This window comes from Falco punctatus (assembly GCF_963210335.1).
Source record: "Falco punctatus genome assembly, chromosome: 12".
NCBI classification, from domain to species: domain Eukaryota; kingdom Metazoa; phylum Chordata; class Aves; order Falconiformes; family Falconidae; genus Falco; species Falco punctatus.
The window spans coordinates 30,821,976-30,840,035 of NC_137592.1; the positions used below are offsets into that span (position 1 = coordinate 30,821,976).

The following is an 18,060-nucleotide window of genomic DNA, read 5'->3' on the forward strand; positions in this document are numbered from 1 at the left end:
GAACAGGTGCTCAGAGAGGTTGTAGACTCCCCATGCTTGAATATATTCAAAACCTACCTGGCTAAGGCCCTGAGTAACCTCATCTCACTTCAAAGCTGACCCTATTTTGAGCAAGAGTATGGACCAGAGACATGAAAGCTCCTTTCCAGCTTATTTTATGGTGAGCTTACAGTGAACACTTGTAGGGAATTTGCATTTGGAAAAGTACTCCTTCTGTCTGTATTTTGGATATCTTTCATGTCACAGTAAATTCCACCAGAAAGGCATCCAAAGAATGGGAGTTTTGCCAAAGAAATGAGTACTGAAACTAATTTGTATCATGGCAGTCTGGCTAGGAATTTATAATTGTATCACTCTAAAACTGACTGGTTCCATACCTACGGATCTCTGTAGCTGAATATTAATCACCTGCTTCTCGGGATGAAAACCTTCTGGTGCTTTAATCTACAAATTGTGGTGGCTGCAACCTCTGCCCTTCACCAGCCAGCCACGCGTACTGGCTCTGTGTTGCAGCCTGCCTGGCTGCACTGAGCAGGCTGTGCGACCCCATGTATGGGTGAAGACATATGCCCGCTCTTCAGTGCTCCAGTCAAAGAGCCAAACGTACAGCCGAGGTGTCCCCCACATCACTTGCGTATGGAGAAGCATGCAGAGAAGTTCCAAGCTGACCCGAGTCTGAGTCAGTGGGAATTGTGCCACTGATAGCAATGACAGCATACCTTCTCTTAAACGTGTGCATACAAATCCTAGGGGCGATGTTTGGTGCGAAAATAAACTAGGTAATTTAGTAATAAATTCAGATTTACATGAAAATGCTGATTGTTTTTTATGGCTTTCTTTTTAATGTTTGAAATATGAATTGGACTTTGCTTGCAAACTGAATTGAATAGCTCATTCCTGATGGTGAACCAGAACCAACCGTTTTGATGTGAGTTTGCGTATGGAGGAGTATGCTTCGCGCTTTGCTTGGGCATTTCAGTGGCAGAGCATCTATTCTAAGTCTCTTGCTGATGTGCTCAATGAAGCATGCATTAAAAAGTCCTCCAAACCCTTTAAAAGGCTTTCTTTAAGCCCCCAAAGGGTATTTTAATTTCTGCATGTCTGGAAAAGAAATGTATAAGAATTAAACTTGGGGGTAGCTACATGGTACGAGATTTTTCAGCATTGCTCTGCTAATGTAACTGATTGAGTACAAGATGTGTTGCTTGCCATTTCCTGGAATAAAAAAATGAGCTGTTGAGTCCTAATGCGCTATTCCAATTATGGTTATAAAATACTGAATCAAGTCTTTCTTTAAAAAAAAAAAAAAACAACACACTTGGAATTAAACAGTTCAACAGAATTAATAATGATTCCAGATGGGCCTGTATTTGGCACTAAGAAGTGTGTGAAAAGGAAACATTTTCAACCAGAAGTTTGAATGATTTATAAAAGTTCTTGAGAGATTTTTCACTAGTAAAGATGCCCTTTCAACCTCTGCACATTTGGAGCTAACAAAGGAAGTGACGCTCACTGAGTGAAAATCTTGGCATTGGTGAAAAACACAACATATGTTCACGAGCAGAAGTGCCTGAAATAGTACAATTAAAAGCCCTAGCCAAGCCAGGTTCTCCACACGCCCTCTGTGCCTTATTTCCCTCCTAGTAAAAGAGGAAGGGTAGCAGTTCCTCACCTTGAAAAGGTACTGAAAATAGGAAATTTTTTGTGATTGTGGGTAGATATCATGGTACTGATCCCTATAGCAATATGTTGAGAATAAAAGCAGCTTTTACTTGTAAGTTAAACGTTTCCTTAGGTGTGGGAGAGACCAGACACTGGGCCAAGAAGAGAGAGGTCTGTGTTTAGCAGCAATTACTTTAGTATCCAATGCTGGGCAGATTTGGGACTACTGAAATAGCAGAAGGCAGAGTTATAAGCTCTTATCCAAAAGCGGACGTTGTCTTACTCCACTGACTAATTGTCTCCCTTTTCCACAGCATCCCTGTTACAACCACAAAGTATTTAGCAGACATTTAGCTTTCTTAAAAGCAAGTCAGCAGCTGGAGTTAGGAAAAAAGTTAGCATCATGTAGTCAATCAGCCTCTTTACTGGTGACCATGATTCATGGATTATATTAAATGGAAGAACAAGGAAACAGATTACACACACTTCATGCGTTACATTAAATCAATTATTAATAGGCAGCTGGGTATCTTACTGCCTTGTACTCTGTTATGAACTTGTGAGAATGATGAACAGCAAAACAGAAGCTAATAGACTGCCCCAAACCACTTTTTTTTACCAATTACGGTTTTAGCCTAGTGTCAGTTAATGGAATTTACTGAATTTCACATCCTGCCTCTTCCGTGATTTACAACCTATTCCTCGATCAAGACTTTAGGGAGGATGTCTTTCGCAGGGGGAATGGAAGCAACAACATATGGCTTCTGTCTCATGTTACATCCATTTGTAACCTGCAGATTTAGCTTCCCCCCCACCCCAAAGCCCGAGAGACCCCCCGTGCAGCTAGCTCCCAATGCCACAGAACCTTTCTCCTTGCCAAATTCCCTTTTATTCTGGCATCCCTTTCCTTTATTCTGCCACCTTGACGCTTTCTGTCTGCTAATGCCACAGTCTTTCTTTGCACATAAGACTGCCCAATTATTCATAATTTCTGGGCTCAGGTTCAACAAGTCTGTTTGGAGACGATAGTTGCTCAGCAGACACAACTTCCTTTCACGTCGGTGGTCCTGAGGCTTATACCAGGCTCCTGAGAGCTCATCGTTTTTAATGAATAAATGGCATTCTTATTTACCTGTTTTAGAATGTTAACAAATGGTTCCATAGGCAAATAATTCCAATACTTCTTAGAGCAGTCACATGTTGGTAATCGAATGGTTTTATCCTCTAAGTGTCATGATCCTTGTTATAGTTTAAATGCAGATGCAGCGTGATTGGGAATTTCATTCATTTATTGTAATTATTGAAAATAACCAAGAGTGAGCCTTTAATGTTTCAGTTTCAATTCCGCCTTTGTGTATAAGCAGTGTATCTCTACTTTCTATTAATCAAATCTATTATCAAAACTGGTTCCTTTCACTAATTTTTCCAGGCCTTCAGTCGTTTCCCCTTTACTGCTGCATGACCTTGGGGGAAAAAATAAACAACCCCTTGCAGCCTGGATGTTGGATCTATGAGGGTTTCGGTTTTGTCCATGCACACTGAGGCTCTGACACCCCACATGCCCCACAGCACAATGCTCTTCAGGTTGTGCTGGCTGCTCTCTTCTGCCTTGGGAGCTGTGGCCACAGCCACTGCTTCCCCTCTGCCCTCACCGTGACTTTATGCCCTTTAAAAGGGTTTACAAGGTTGCTCAGTTCCTTCTTCTTCTTCTTGCTTGGTGCTCTTTCGTGAGAGAGGTTGGTAGCGAATCTGATAATGCGCTTTTTCTTCTCTCTGCCTTCTTCAGGAGCCTCCGTGAAGTGTATCGTGTTGTCCATAGCTTTGCAGTTTTTTTCATTCGTTCAGCTTGTTCAGAGGAATCTGACTTTCAAGTGCTTAAACCAAAACTCATCCCAGTGGATGGAAAAATTCCTAATTCCCTCAGTTTCTGGGCCTCATAAACTTGGCTTGTTATTCCAAAGCTTCGCGACTTTTGTATAATTATTTATAACTTTGCAAAGTCGGTGGGAAGTTCTTATAAATGTTGCCCAAATGGAATATCAGGGTTTCGCACTCCCTCTGCATAGCTGTAAATGAGCTAGAAAACCCAGAAAATCTGTTGCGCTGAATAAAATAATACTAATGATTTGGAGTTCATGTTGGGCTTGGGCAGGCAGAGCAAAGCACCAGCAACTCTGCCTAGGAAATGTAGGGAGAAAAGCCAAACCTCATAAACATTTCCTTTCAAGGAAAATAGGGTTTGAAACAATGTAAATAAAGACATTACCAAAACCATGTTTTTCTTCTAGGAAAGGACCATCCAGGATGGAGGGTTTTTTCCATTTAGGAAATAAAGAAGCCTGCGAAAAGCTATCATAGTCTATCAGAAGCAAAGCAATCTGGATAAGCATAGGAACAATCAAATGAAAAGTAGCCTTTTTTTTTTTTTTTTTTTTTTAGGATAATAGGAGCTGTCTGTGAATTATTTTGTGTTTTAAAGGTCTGATTTTCTGACAAAAGAACGGTTTCAACAGAATTTTAAACCTATGGTTTTTCACATGCTTCTGCAAAATAGCAGATGCTAATGCTAACATTTATTTATAAAACTAACCCTGGGTTGGAATGAACCACTTGGAAAAATAGAACCTTGCTGTTCTCCCTGGCTAAGAGACACAGCCCTCCTGGCTCCTCCTGCCCGAGCCCACGGTGCAGGTACAGGTTGGGACCTGAATCCCGCAGCACCCTATGGCAGGCTGGATTGCTTTGCGCTTACTACAGCTCTGTTGCAGTGTTACAACACGAGCCTCAGGTCTGTGTATGTGGTAGTGTTTCATTTTCAGCATACAGCCTTTGCAACACCTTCCAGTCTCGGGCGGGAGGCTTTTAGCTGTTCCCTACTGCCTGGGAAGGGAAAAGGGCAGTTCCCAGCCCGTTCCTTGGCTGTGGTCTCTATCAAATCCTTGCTGCCATAATGGCAGGATTCTAGGGAGGAGAAATGAAAATGAGGAGAGAGGCTCTACTGCTAACGCAGATCCTAGGCCATTAAATAACTACCTGGGCATGCAGGCACTCGATGCCTGGGTGAATGGAAAAGCTATAAGCCCAAACTGATTGTTTATTGCTTCAATTTTTCTCCTTAAAAATGCAGATTTGCAGCAGGACCGTATGTATTTCTGATGTGCTGGAAAAGGGTGTTTGAATGAACTGGCAGGTTATAAAACCCACTAGAAAGTGACACTCACTTCTGCTTTCCCAGTTGCCTAGGTGATTAACATGAGATAAATACAGTTGTTCTTCCTATGCCTAGTTTTAAATCTTCAAGACAAAGAGTTTTTTGACTTCGTGTTGCAAGATGTGAAGGTGTTTCAACAGCCAGATTTCACAAGAGCTGGGCCCTCCTCCTTTCCCTCTGCTTGTATCGCCTTTGTGCTGTGAAGGTCACCGTACAGCCCCTGGCTGAGCACCCTCCAAACTGTGTAAGGGCTGGGAGGGGGGGGCCGCCCCTGAGGGCGACTGAGTTCAGCAGCGGGGTGTGTGTGTGTGCGACTATATCTAAAGCTCCCACTAGTTAAAAATACCAAGTCATATGTAATTATCTTTAGTGCTGTTAACACCCCATGTAAGCATTAAAATAGCAAAAGGTGGTTGCCCGTGAGAAAGAGCAGATTGCTGGGCTAGAAATGGGAGTACCAGGCTTCTGCCTCTGGCGTCATCACCAAACTGCAACCCCGAGCTAGTCAACTCATTTCTAATCCTCCCCCTATTCTTCCTCTGTCGTCTCTATTTGGAGAGTCAGTCCTTTGTGGCAGGGATGGTGTCTCGCTGTGTGTTTGTACAGTGCACGACACAATAGGCTGTGATCTCTGTTGATGGCTCCCAAATACAGAACCTTCGGACAAAACTTCTGATTCAGAAACGGCCCTGTGCGATGGCTTCAGAAAACCTGCTTCTGCTGCATGTTTTTCCTTCTCCTTTCTGAGGATCCCAGGCTGTTTGTAAGCAAGCATCAACACAAGACAGGGAAACGCTGTTGCCCTTCTTCAACAGATCAGGAAAGAAAAGTACAAAAATGTGGAATGAGTTTCTCCAGCAAACAGGCTGCTTTTTTTTTTTTTTCCTCTCACCCAATTCAGTAATACAAAGAGACAAAACATTTTTTAAAACAAAAAATTCCCAGCCTATCTTCAAGTTTTTACCTTCTGCTTCCCCTCCCTCTTCCTGGGCTGGCAGAAGCTGGCACATTTGCAAGTACGTGCTTCCTCTAATGTCTTCACTTTCCTCTGTGATTCTCTGTTGACCTCTGGAAACTCTCCAGGGATTACTGGAGCAAATCTTAGCCAGGCAAAAAAGGTCTCTTCTTTACAGAGGCGAGCACTGAACATGTGTGTTCTGCCTAATCCATGCTGAGGTTATAAACACCTGTATCTACCTAGCCCTGTTTACCCACAAATGAGGCATTTTTTGGTGAGACTTGAAAATCCATGCGTTGATAGTAATCTCATTTTTGCCTGTTTTTACCTGGGGAGCAAAAGGAACACCATCACCCTTCGCTTAACCTCGCAGCTCCATGGTGGAGGAAACAAATTAGAATAGCACCTATATTAAAGACAAGCAAATCGAGGTAAGGGATTATGGTACAATTTGTCTGGCTCCTACAGAATTCAGAGGTGAGGTTGGAGGGATGGAGCTGGCAGTGCTTGAGCCAGAGCAGCCCATCACTGGAGCACTACCCAGGGCGGGGGGAACCATTGTCCTTTGGGCCAAAACCTTCCCATTACCCCACATGGCAAACCAGAGAGCTGTCTTTTCCATTTTGTGCATGGGGCATGAATTTGGAGCTGCTTCAGAAAGGAAGTTTTTTTAAAAAAGAAGTTATTTCAAACATGTTTCCTGGGTTTGTTTGGTTTTGATGTTTTTAGCTGAAGCCAAATGGCACGAAGCAAACGCAGCCCTGGCTGCAGCGTGCTGTTTCCCTGGCTGGCAGGGACACCTAGTGGGTAGGACAATGTGTGCTGGTGAAGGCAGGGAAAACCACGCTCTCTTGACTTCCCACCAAGGGCAATATTTCATCTTCTGAGTCATGCTACTGCCTAATTGACGCGCATGTTATCCTTAGGAATTAACACGGAGTTGGGAGGAGTTTACAGCCAAACCTCCTTCAAGGAACAGTGATTGTAACGTGAGAAGGTGATCTGTGCAGCCTTACCTAAACTGCTGCTAATGGGAAATGCTGCCAGCCTGGCTTTTGTGCAATTTATTCTTTTGAAGCCTGTTACAGTCATAATAACACCTACACTGGCTATGTGCGAGAGCTGACTCGGTGGTGGCATGATTCATCTCTGTCTGCAGTTACGTGTTTCATGGGATATTGCAGTGGGGCCACTTTTATTGTATTGCAGACACCTACAAAATGACATTTACTCCTGCTCTAAGTGGGATGGCTTTGGCAGAAAAAGCAGTAGGAGGCTTAAAAAGAAGAGGAAGGCACTGTGACCATCCACCCTCCCAAAACCAGCTGGGCTGGTATCCGAGCCGGACCCAAATCCCCCTGCCTCCACACTGCTTACAGCAGAAACCAGGCTTTGCTGGCCCTGTCCCTCAAGCTGTTTCCCAGATTGACTCCTTGATTGCATTCCCTTAACACAGGTTTTTATGGGAAGAGGTTGTTGACTAATTTCTTTGTTTCCATCATGGGGCTATGGACAACTTTTTTCCTGGCCTCTTCCCAAGCACCTGTCTGAGAGGGCTGGCATGTGGATGCTAACATTCCAGATTGATGGTATCCCTAAAATCCTCCAGCCCATGCCAGAAGCAAATGTTACGTGTGAGAGATCTCATGCAGGGAAAAAACAAGCCCTTTTATAGGCATGGTTTTTTTGGTTGTTTGTTTTGGGTTTTTTTGTTTGTTTGGGGTTTTTGTTTTGTGGTTTTTTGTTTGTTTTTGGGTTTTTTTGTTTTTTTTTTGTTATTTGTTTTTTGTTTAGGGTACTTCTCGTCTGCAAACTACAAAATCCAGAGGCTGGGAAGGAGCATCCTCCTGCTACTCTGGGGGTGAAGGCCCTGAAGAGGTTCTTACACTTTAAAATATATGATGAACTGCAGCTCCTGAATCCAGAAACAGATCACCTAAATAGCAGGAAGCAGTTATGCTCTGGACCTTTTGAAATTATCTTCTTCTGATCTAATTATGTGCTAGCAGTAAAACTGACACAGTTATGGTTATTAAGTCCTTTTCTTTCTTCCACTTTTTATCAGGGTTCTATCTTAGGATTACTAGGCAGTTGCATCATTTCTGTCCCATGTGCTACATTAAGGAGCATCTACATCATCAGCAAATGTATTTGTTGTGCTGATACTGCATACAAAGTCAAATGCAAAGGTACAGAACTTTTTTTTTTTTTTTCTCCCACTGGACTCTCAACGTAAATTGAGTGGCTTATTCCTCATCAGTTCCTTCATTAAAGAAGGAGACTTAATTCTCATTTAATGATAATACTTTTGAAAGAAGGGTAAAAATTGCTTGTTTCTGACAGCTGCATTGATACAGTTTTGTAGCAGGACATAAATATCTGTATTCTAAATAGTGATGACAGGAAGAAACAATAGACAATACATTTAAGAAGACTTTTGGCACCGGTAACCTGAATTCTTACATATAAGCTAGCAAAATGCAGTTTATGCAAAATTATGATTATCAGTGTGTATACAAATAGATTAAAAAACTCTCGAAGTATTATTGCCAATGACTCAATGTCAAACTGGAAGTAAATTTCAAGAGATTATTCCAAGCAGATGTGTGAAGATCTTCAGGACTGATTTTAGTCAATATTTTTATTAGTGATTTGGAGGATAAATACAGAGTACACTTATAAAATTTGCTCAGTCCGGCAGGCAGGATCAGAATGCAAAATGATAAATTGAAGAGATGGTCTCAGATCAACAAGATGAAGTTCACTAATGACAAGTATGAAGCGCTACACTGCAGAGGGAGATATCAAATACATAAATACAAAATGGGAAATAATCAGCTCAGCGTCAATATGAGAAAATGATCTTGTGTGTATAGTGGTTCATAAATTAAATATGACTCAACAATATGATTATGCTGCAAAAATTGCTAATCCCACCTGGAGTTCCGTTAATAGAAGCAGTATGTGTGGAAGAGGAGGGATTGTGCACTCTCAGGCTGGACGCCTGCAGCTCCTTAATTACAATCTGGGCACCCAAGTAGATCATGTTGCCCATCACCTCCCTTTTCCCCCCCTCCAGACCCTTTCCTCAGCCACAGCCATGCTTTGCTGGGTTCCTCCGTGAAGAATCCTTGACTTCTTCTTCCCTTTGGAAAACACTGCCCATACTCCTGCTGCTTCATGTCATTTCTTCTTATGGAAATAAATGACTGGTGATGCCAAGGGAAGTATCCATATGGATCCTGTGGGCACATATGATCCCATATAGGCACATGCACTGCTCAGAGGAAGCTCGCAGGGACTCTGGCAAGGAGGACACGTGCTGCTTCCACAGATGTGCTGCCTCCTGGCAGCTCTGGTCTGGAGCAAAGGAGTATCACTCAAACCCAGTGCAAGCATGTCACTTGCAAACACAGCTCAGTTCAGAGGGGAAATAAATATTTAAAAGAAAGAAAGGAGACAGTCCCCTGAGAATCACTGCTGTCCCAGGCAAGAGAAGAATGTGGAGGGAAATGATTGAATTTCCTTGCCTCACTTTTTAATTATGATGAAGTTTTTGAAGGTTTTTCTTGTGAGTTTTGGTTGTTGTTTTTTTTTAAACCATCCAGGATTTAATACTACACAGAACCATCTCCACTTTACCATGTGATAACCGAGGGAGCCAACCCAGAGCTGTAACCGTGCAGCAGGCAACATACCAAGGTTACATGTCCTCCCGTTGTCACTTCCCCAGACGTAATAGCAGGAAGGCTCAGACAGCACTAACAAAAAACAAAAACAAACAAAAAAAAGAAGAATATATGTTTCAGAAATCATAAACAGATCACCTAAAAACTGTGAGGGTTTGGGTGGTTGCACCCAAAAGCCTACCACTAGATGGCAAACTTAAATTTTTAGATTCTGGAGGGCCCAGCTATGTCCTGCCAAGTCTGGGGGCTCAGGCTCAGGGCCTCAGTTCCAGGGGCTCAGGCTCAGGGGCTCAGACTCAGACCCAGGGGCTCAGGCTCAGGGGCTCAGACTCAGGCCCAGGGGCTCAGGCTCAGGCTCAGACCCAGGGACTCCAGCTCAAGCCCAAGGGCTCAGGCTCAGTGGCTCAGGCTCAATCCCAGAGGCTCAGACCCAGTGGTTCAGGCTCAGGCTCAGTTCCAGGGGCTCAGGCCCAGGCCCAGGGGCTCAGGCTCAGGGGCTCAGACTAAGGCCCAGGGGCTCAGGCTCAGGCCCATGGCCCCACCACATGCCTCTCAGGCTGCCATGAGCTCTCCAGCTGTCCCACTGCTTCTCTTCCACCAACCACCATCCAAACTGAAGGTTCCCCTTGTGCACACAAAACATCCGTGAGATGCTTCACCAGGTGCCACTTTCCACAAGGCAGGGAACCCAGGAGCTCTGCTGCAGTTTTTCTCTGTGTGGAGGCTCCAGGTGATGCCCTGAGCAAGGACATAGGGAACAGAGACCCGTGTGGCTGTTGAGCCAGGCTCAGGTGAGGAACAGATGGGGATGGGGCTCCACTGTCTGGGCTCACTGGCAGCCAGGCACTCACCGAAGAACCATCACCCTTTCTCCTCCAGCCCTGGATTTTCTCCCCCTCTTGGCGAGGGGCTGGGGTTGGGTGCGCTAGAGAACAGAGGAGCTTTTCAAGGCTCGGGACATTGTATAGGGTGGGAAAAAGTCTTTTCTGCTCTTCTGTCCCTGATGGTTATCTCAGAAGGCATTAAGAGGTAAGCTAAGAAAGCGACTCTACTAAACGTGGTCTTCTCCAGATCTTTATCAGTCCCTGAGGAAATGGGCACAAACTGCAGATCAGAGTGGTGCCAGCATCACAAGCAACCTCTGGTCTTGCCGGTCCTTGCTGTATTGTGAAAGATATGTAAGGCACATAAAGTTGTACAGACATTTTAGGAAACTCTAATAGTATTGCCTAAATCGATCCTAACAAAATCATTCATCTTCCCCATCAGCCGTGCATGATGGCTTATTTTAATCAGTTAGTTTGTCTCGGTGTGAAGGGATATCTCTGTGGATACAGGGAAACTCAAGCCCAAGTCTGAAAATTATGCTCCCCTGTATAGAAATAAACTGTTAAGTCGTGTTTGTCATACCACAGGTCTTAGACCAAGAGCTGACCTTAATGAGCAACACCATTTCTAACATGGCGGCTGCAAGATGCTTCATTGGGATAAATCACATTTCCTCCACAAATATGATTTACTATTCTATGTAGCGCTACCAGGAATAACATTTCACCACAGCAGATAATGTTTCTGTGGCAAAACATGGAGGTTAACACGGCAACTTCTGCAAACCCTCATAGGGCTTTCTTTGCATCTGCCATTTGTGGCAGTCCTTTCAGATCTTTTAGAAGTCTCACTTACTAAGCCATTCAATACCCAGCAGTTCTCCTCTACATGGGAAACCTCTTGCAGAATTTTGCAAAGTGTTATGCAAAATAGTGCTTGCTTTTGCTGATTTGTTGTCTTTTAAATTCCATGACATGAATGCCATGTGAGATGTCTTCTTCATCTTCTGTGTTTTAGCTCTTTTCCAGTTGTCTGGTCCTACATCCAGTGTTAGTAGCTGAAAGCAAAATTAGAGATGTTCCTTCCAGCTGATGAAAAGCTGGTTATTCACCATGGTCTTCAGAGTCTCTCCATTTTGAATTCCAAACTCCCCAAAGTGGGCAAGGATCTCCCCTGGCTCCACACAACAGGGTTAATCACCTCATTTCAAAGTAATCTCCTGAAACAACCACCAGGTTCTTTACCAACAAAAGCAACAATATTTCCTGGCTAGAATTCAGGTGTTTTAGGAAGATGAGGGGTTCAAAATACTGTTGAGCTGAATAAAGGACTTCTGCCTCCAGACCTCTTGGTGAAGCCCTTCCCCTGAGGCGTGGGCTGGTACAGCACATTCAGAAGGTGGCCCCTGCCCCCTATTTGCTTCTGTGGGATTGGAATACGTGGTTCCTCTAGCTTTTTCTGCAAATGACTGCCCAGACTCATGTTTCCCAGGGTTTGATTTAAATGTCAGATCACCAATAATAGAGACAAACTAAGCCCAGATACCTCCTTCTCCCTTCCCTCATCTTGGAAACCATAGCTTCATCCTGGGTCTTCTCTTTCTTCTCCTGCTATTTTGTCAGGACTGGGTGGAGATGTGAGATTGCAGTGATACTTCTCATGAAGGTGGAAGTTCAGTTTTAAATAACACAAAGCTAAGGCAAATAATGAAGCATTTTCCAAAGTCTTGTTTCCCTGGTGGACTCTTGCATCAGTACCTTTCAGTAACAAGTATCACAGCGAGGTGAAAATATCAATTTAGAGTCAAACAACAAATAAGATACATTATTACTTACTACTTCCTACAGGTGTAAGCTGAAAATGGCAAAGAAAGATTTGATATCAAAGCATGTATTCATTTTTAACAGAGGAGGACTGGCTTTGGGAAGGGTGAGGCTGTATATCCTTTGTTTTCAGTGTGAGGAAAGTGTCAGGTAATGCACAAGGGCTGGGATTTGGTGTGTTTCATTGTAATAGTTTCATTCAATGCACTTACCTGTAGTCGGAATGAGCACAAAGGACTCATACCATCTATGTGCAGTAACCCAGGCTCTGTAGCAACCTGGGACACAACGCCCATACACTATAACACTGGGGAGGGAAAAAAACTACCTTTTGGGGTGTTGTTAACGCTTCTCTAACATCAAAAAGGCATTCAGTGTGTGAGTGAGGGAAGTGTCATGTAAAGGGTGAGCATTCCCACCCACTCAGTCAGGATCTGACCTACACAAGGGACATGCCCTCTGAGCGGTCAAAAACATCAGGGAGGGAGAAACATTTTGGACCGTCTTCTTACACAGAAAAAGATCACAAGTGGTTTTGAAAGTATCCTTTCCTTTCCAGGTTAACTATAATCACCTTCTGTGCAAGGAGAAGACAGCTGAAATGTAATCTGTTCATTAGAAACTGCAGCCTTCAAGAGCATAGCTCGAGCAATGAAAAAGTATCCAGGGAAGGACCGGACCACGTTGAATAAGTAGCTGGATGTCTGACAGCTCATTCATTACCGCTGAAAGGTGCTAGTTGTGAGGGACAGAGTGGCTCATGGGGCTGGCTACGCCGCCTAGACCAGCAGTCAGGGAAAGTCACCGATGTTCCTCAGTGATTTCATAGCATTTGTGAAGTGTTCCAGTTGCAAAGTACTTCCCACTGGATAGATGTCTGGGAGGCAAAATCTGCCATCAATGGCACCAAATGACGTGTTAGCCAAGGGCAGGCATGGCCTGATGATTATTCTGTTTTTCCCCAGTATTCGCCATTATTTTCCCATTATTCTGTTTTTTCCACCATCTTATGCTGAACAATGCCTTCAGCCGAAGGAGGGGATCCAGGTGGCTTCATGTGGCGATCCCGGGAGGTACACCTTGCACCACGCGGAGTGCCACTGGACGTGCAAGCGCAGCAACGATCCAGTACGCTTTCCTCTGTTTAACCGTAGGGTTTGCAGCTTGACTTTGTCTTTTGCCTTGTATTTCTAACCATATCGCTTGCACCAGGGAGCTGGTATGTAGCAAGGCCCCTGAGTGCTGGAGCAATGTAATCAGTCATACGGCCACCTCCAGTCAAAGCACGCTGCCAGCTTGCTGAACATGGCGCACGCCTCTGTTCACGCTGCCCACCAAATGTTTTGGCATACCTGCTTGTTATGTGTCATATTAGACGCAGGCCCCCAGCCAAACTTTGCAGTCCAGACCCACTTCTCACCGAACTTGACATGAGGTAAAGAATTGTTGAAAACAAGACTGACATTCCCCCGACTTGGCCTCTGTAAGCATTTTTAATTAACAGCTATCAACTCTTGTGTATTTGGGGCCATTAGCAACACTGACTGAACGAATCCATTGAACCTTTAGGTGAGGCTGTCCACATCTTTAATTTCTTAATTAACTTTTGTGGTTGACCTCAGTAGGTACTATTTAGTGCTCAATTGAATATTTGCAATTGTGGCTTGACAGAAGTTTTGAGTTCAAAATTGTGCTGTTTATTGGGTTTTTTTCTCAAGTTGCTAAATAACAATTTTATGTAATGGTACAGCCCGGTTGCCTGTTGCCCTACATATTATGCAAACAAATACCTAGGGTAATGTAAACCCAGACATATTTAAAAAAAATTAATGACTACTGGATGGAGAAAAGGGGAATAGTGCTTTGAATTTTTTTTTTTTTTTTTGGGGTGTGTGTGCTCACTTAGAACAAAGCAATGTTTTAAGCTCACAAATTTTTCATGAAAGGGATTTAATTTTTCCGTGTGTTCTTCCTGACATGTCTTAAGGGATGTTTTGATTTTCACTATCTAATATCAGATTCCTGAGGTGATGGAAAAGAAAAAGAAATCAAACCAGTAATATTGGTAAATTTTTTCAAAGGGCTGTGTTAGCATTCCAACAATTCCCTTTATGCAGCAGGGAAGTAAATAAAATGAACTTTGAATGAAGATCTGGTTTTATGAAAACCATTAATTGCTGATACAAAAGGTGCATGGGATTTAGGCTTAGCCACAAAGGCAATAAAAATCCTTTACAATTAATTTTTAATTTTTAACTGTACGCTTCCTCATCATGAGTCTGTAGAAATGCAACGTTCTTAATTGTTTTTCCATGTCCTGTGTTAAGAACAATGTATTGCATTTAGGAAAAAAAAAAAAAAAAAAAAAGCTTTTTCTTTTTTTCATTAATACTGTTTAATTCCCCCCTCCCTCCCACAGTTAACAGTCATATGTAGAGCACAGAACAGGGGAGGTCTGGTTTTGAGCTCAGACTGGTATAAACTGGGAGTTAATCCATGGAATTGGTTGTGTGACAATGTGAGAATATGGTTGGGAGATCAGAGTTAAGGCTTCTGTTTCTAGGAAGATTCAATGAAGAGCACATAGCTAGCTCTTTTCCTGGAGAGATGCTTGAGAGCCTTTCACATGCTTATTTTGATAATTTTTTAAAAAAATACTGAAGTGGGAAAAAAGTTGAAAAAAAAATGTTTCTAATTCTAGTTGTTTCAAGCGGTATCTCAAGGTTGAGTACAAAACAAACCACACATAAATAGTAGAAAACAGTCCGCATCTTGTTGCCATGACAATGCCCTACTTATAGCACGTTAAGCTGATTCATGTCTTTTCTCACCTCACTGTTAATAAATTATGGTGGCTGATGAGAATTAAGCCAGCTGGAAGAGCTAGTGAATGTAAGCAGCAAATTAATTTGCCACTTAATCGTGGTGTCCTTAAGGGGAATTACCCTCTACATAGCAAATAGTATCTTACTATATGTAAAATTGGAGGAATGGGTTGAAATAGCTAATCTTTGTTTCCTTTGTAATATTGATGTATCACAGCTCATTGCTGTACTGCTGAGAGCTGAAGCAACCTTACTCCTGCTGTAGGCAGCAGCACTGACTTCACTTGGTGACAAATGAGTGTTGCATAGGCTCCTCCATTCCATCAGTCAAGATTACAGGAAAAAAATCTTTAAAACCCTGATTCCTCAAATTTTAGTCATGTTCTGTCATTTAAAGTGTAGGACATTTGGCCAACAGCTGCTGAAGCATGTCACCTGCAATCCAGCACTTTTATGTTAAACGGATGCACCATGCCTAAATGTGCAGAGTTACAATACACCATCATTACTCAGTGGATGTGTCAATAGGGCTTATGCAGGTCACAGTGCAAGAGTTTGGGTGAAAGTGGGCATTTGTCAATGGTGATCAGAATTTAGGCTTCTTAATTAGGATATATTCACGGTGGAAAGAATTTTCTGCTTTTTCTGTAAGGAGAGATTCAACAATGGTAATGGTAGAACTGAATAGCTCATAATTAGCAGCCTTTAACAGAAAACAGCCATACTTCATTCAAACCTTTGTCTCTAAACTCACTTGAAGTCAATAAACTCTAACAGCTGGAGCTGGAGATCTGTATTGGAGGACTTTCTGAGTCACAAGTATAAGGCCCTTGAAAAGCAGCAACTGCTCTTGGGACCTGAAATCTGAGAGATGCTAACTGAATTCTACTTACAAATATTCTATGATCTTCAAGTATTTGCTCAAGTGCGGGAGTTTGATCGCTTTGCCTATATTTTTTCTCTGGTGACTTTTCGCATTCTTCTCGAACGTTTTCACTTTTCTCTCAGCTGTAAATCAAATGCAAATTTTCTTTGGCATTGCACTTTGGTTTGAATTAACTAAAGAAACATTACCTGATCAGAATCACCTAAGGAAGCCAAATTAAACAGTCACTCAGTGTAGCCTGGCTAAACTAAGCCCTCTTCCTTCTGATTCCTAATTTCATCCTTTTCTTTCAATGGCATGAAAAATCACTGTAGGCTGGCACTTGCTCAGCTATCAAAATACTGTTGAAATAGACTTCCATTTTGACAGAAAAGTTTCCAACAGGCAATGGTGTATTGTTCTGAATTTAAAGATGTTTACAGATTTTCCAAAAATTCTCATTGGACTGGAGATGTCTTCAGTAACAGCTGAATAATACAATGATAACAAATAAGGTCCACACATCTGGAATTAATGGCAACCCAACAGATCCATGATTTCCCTTGGTTATGAGAGCTGCAACACCCATTTTCCTTCTCATTATAGAAGTTGTACCACCTATAAATACTGGCTAGACGTTACAGCTGGATGTTGTTTTTAGCAAAAATAAGCCATAAATATTTTTTCTAAATTGCTGTGGGTCTTGAAACTTTTAAGAAAAACCAGTTCCTAAGAAACTTGACATTATTCCCTTATACTAGAGACAGCAATGAGGAACCAAGTAAAGCCCTCAATGTCATGGCTCCCTTCTAGAGCTCAGGAAAACGCAAGCAACTTTATCATATTCTCCCAACACCACTCTTGGGGGTGTCTTATGCATGGCATTGTCATCTCAGGCAAGATGAATTCACTCGATACAACATTCTCGCTGAGTATAAAATGTTTGTCATCTTCAGCTTGCAACTGTAATGAACTCGTCGTTAAATGGCTTTATCTGAAAGCAGTCTCCAGGGTTATCATAGAGTTGCCTCAGTGTTTGCCTTTTGGTGGTCCTGCAAATGTAGACTCATCTCCAGGTGACACTGTTTCACTCTTCCACAAGAGCAATAGTTTGCAAAGATGCCCTTTGTGCTCAGGTGAGGTATCAGATTTGGTTCCTTTCTTTATTGCTGACCATTTCTCTTCTGCAGAGGAAGGTGAGAGGAAGCCAAGGGAGCAGGAATTTGCCTGCAAGTGCCCTGGTCTGGAATCCTTCATCCTCCATACCTAGCATCCATGTGAGAAGGCCATCACTGGGTACTCCGCTTTTCCTGCTCCTGGTCAGTGCCTTCTGATTCTTCAGTCTTTCTTAGCAAGGTGCAGAGAAAAGGATGCCAGGTGTACCTGCTCGTGGCACTTCCCCACCACATTAATTCAGACTGGGAGAGAGGAAAGAGAGGTGCTTCAGCCCCAGCTCTTCTCAGTGAAATGGTGCTTGAGGTGCATGTTGGTTTTTCCCCCCACAATGCTCAGAAGCAGAATCTCCCCTGCTTTATATGTACCTACACATACATGGAAACTGGGACATGGCTAAAGGTTATTTAATGTTGGGGTTTTTTTATCCATAATTTTCTGAATATGTTCTCCGGAATGTTTTTGGAGAAGGTCCGCTGCATTATGCTGGGAACCTGAAGAGGTGATTCCCCCCGCCCCGCCCCCCCCCCCCCCCCCCCCCCCAGTTTAGTTTTCATAACGATATAATAGCTCTGCTTTGTTTTGGGTAGGAGCACTGGCAGCCTGCTACTGCACAGCACAGCTGGAGAGCCGGAGCATGCAGCTGCAGGGCTCTATAGAGCTGACGGCTCCATGGGGATAGATCCCGCCAGCATCAATAGGCTTGGCCTCTTAGTGTCTAGACACTCCTACCCATCCTTTCATAGCAGGAAAATAGCCTAAATGATTATATGGATTTAGAAATTCAAAAGCGTGTCTGTGCACCTCATCCAAAGGCTTTTGAGCTGTGAGGAAGACGCGTGCACACATTAGGAACTCTTGCTTTATTCTGTATGCAATCCTAAACTTTATCTTCAATTTCTGTAATGCTCCTGTGCTCCATAGCAGCGTTAACATTTCTTTCCTTTTATTCCACACCAGCAGATCAGATCCTGGTGAAGATGATGGACTGTTCTAAAATGCCTTTTTTCTATCTTTATTGGACAG

At 43.0% G+C, this 18,060-nt stretch overlaps 1 protein-coding gene across 5 annotated transcripts in view; it reads left to right on the forward strand.

The window, feature by feature from the left end:
* Window positions 1-18,060, forward strand: part of LOC308071917 (uncharacterized protein) — a 79,084-nt gene that overhangs the window by 28,024 nt on the left and 33,000 nt on the right. For 3 of the 5 annotated variants that reach the window (XR_013931372.1, XR_013931373.1, XR_013931374.1), the window contains exon 2: window positions 7,626-13,299. The exons of 1 other annotated variant lie outside the window; for it this stretch is intronic. Coding sequence is in view for 1 of the 4 variants with exons in the window: in XM_080408032.1 (XP_080264158.1) it covers window positions 7,626-7,821 (196 nt within the window). In the remaining 3 variants the exon portion in view is untranslated. Of the gene's footprint in view, window positions 1-7,625; window positions 17,158-18,060 lie in introns of all 5 variants that reach the window. One more of the 5 variants, XM_080408032.1, reaches the window with a different exon arrangement.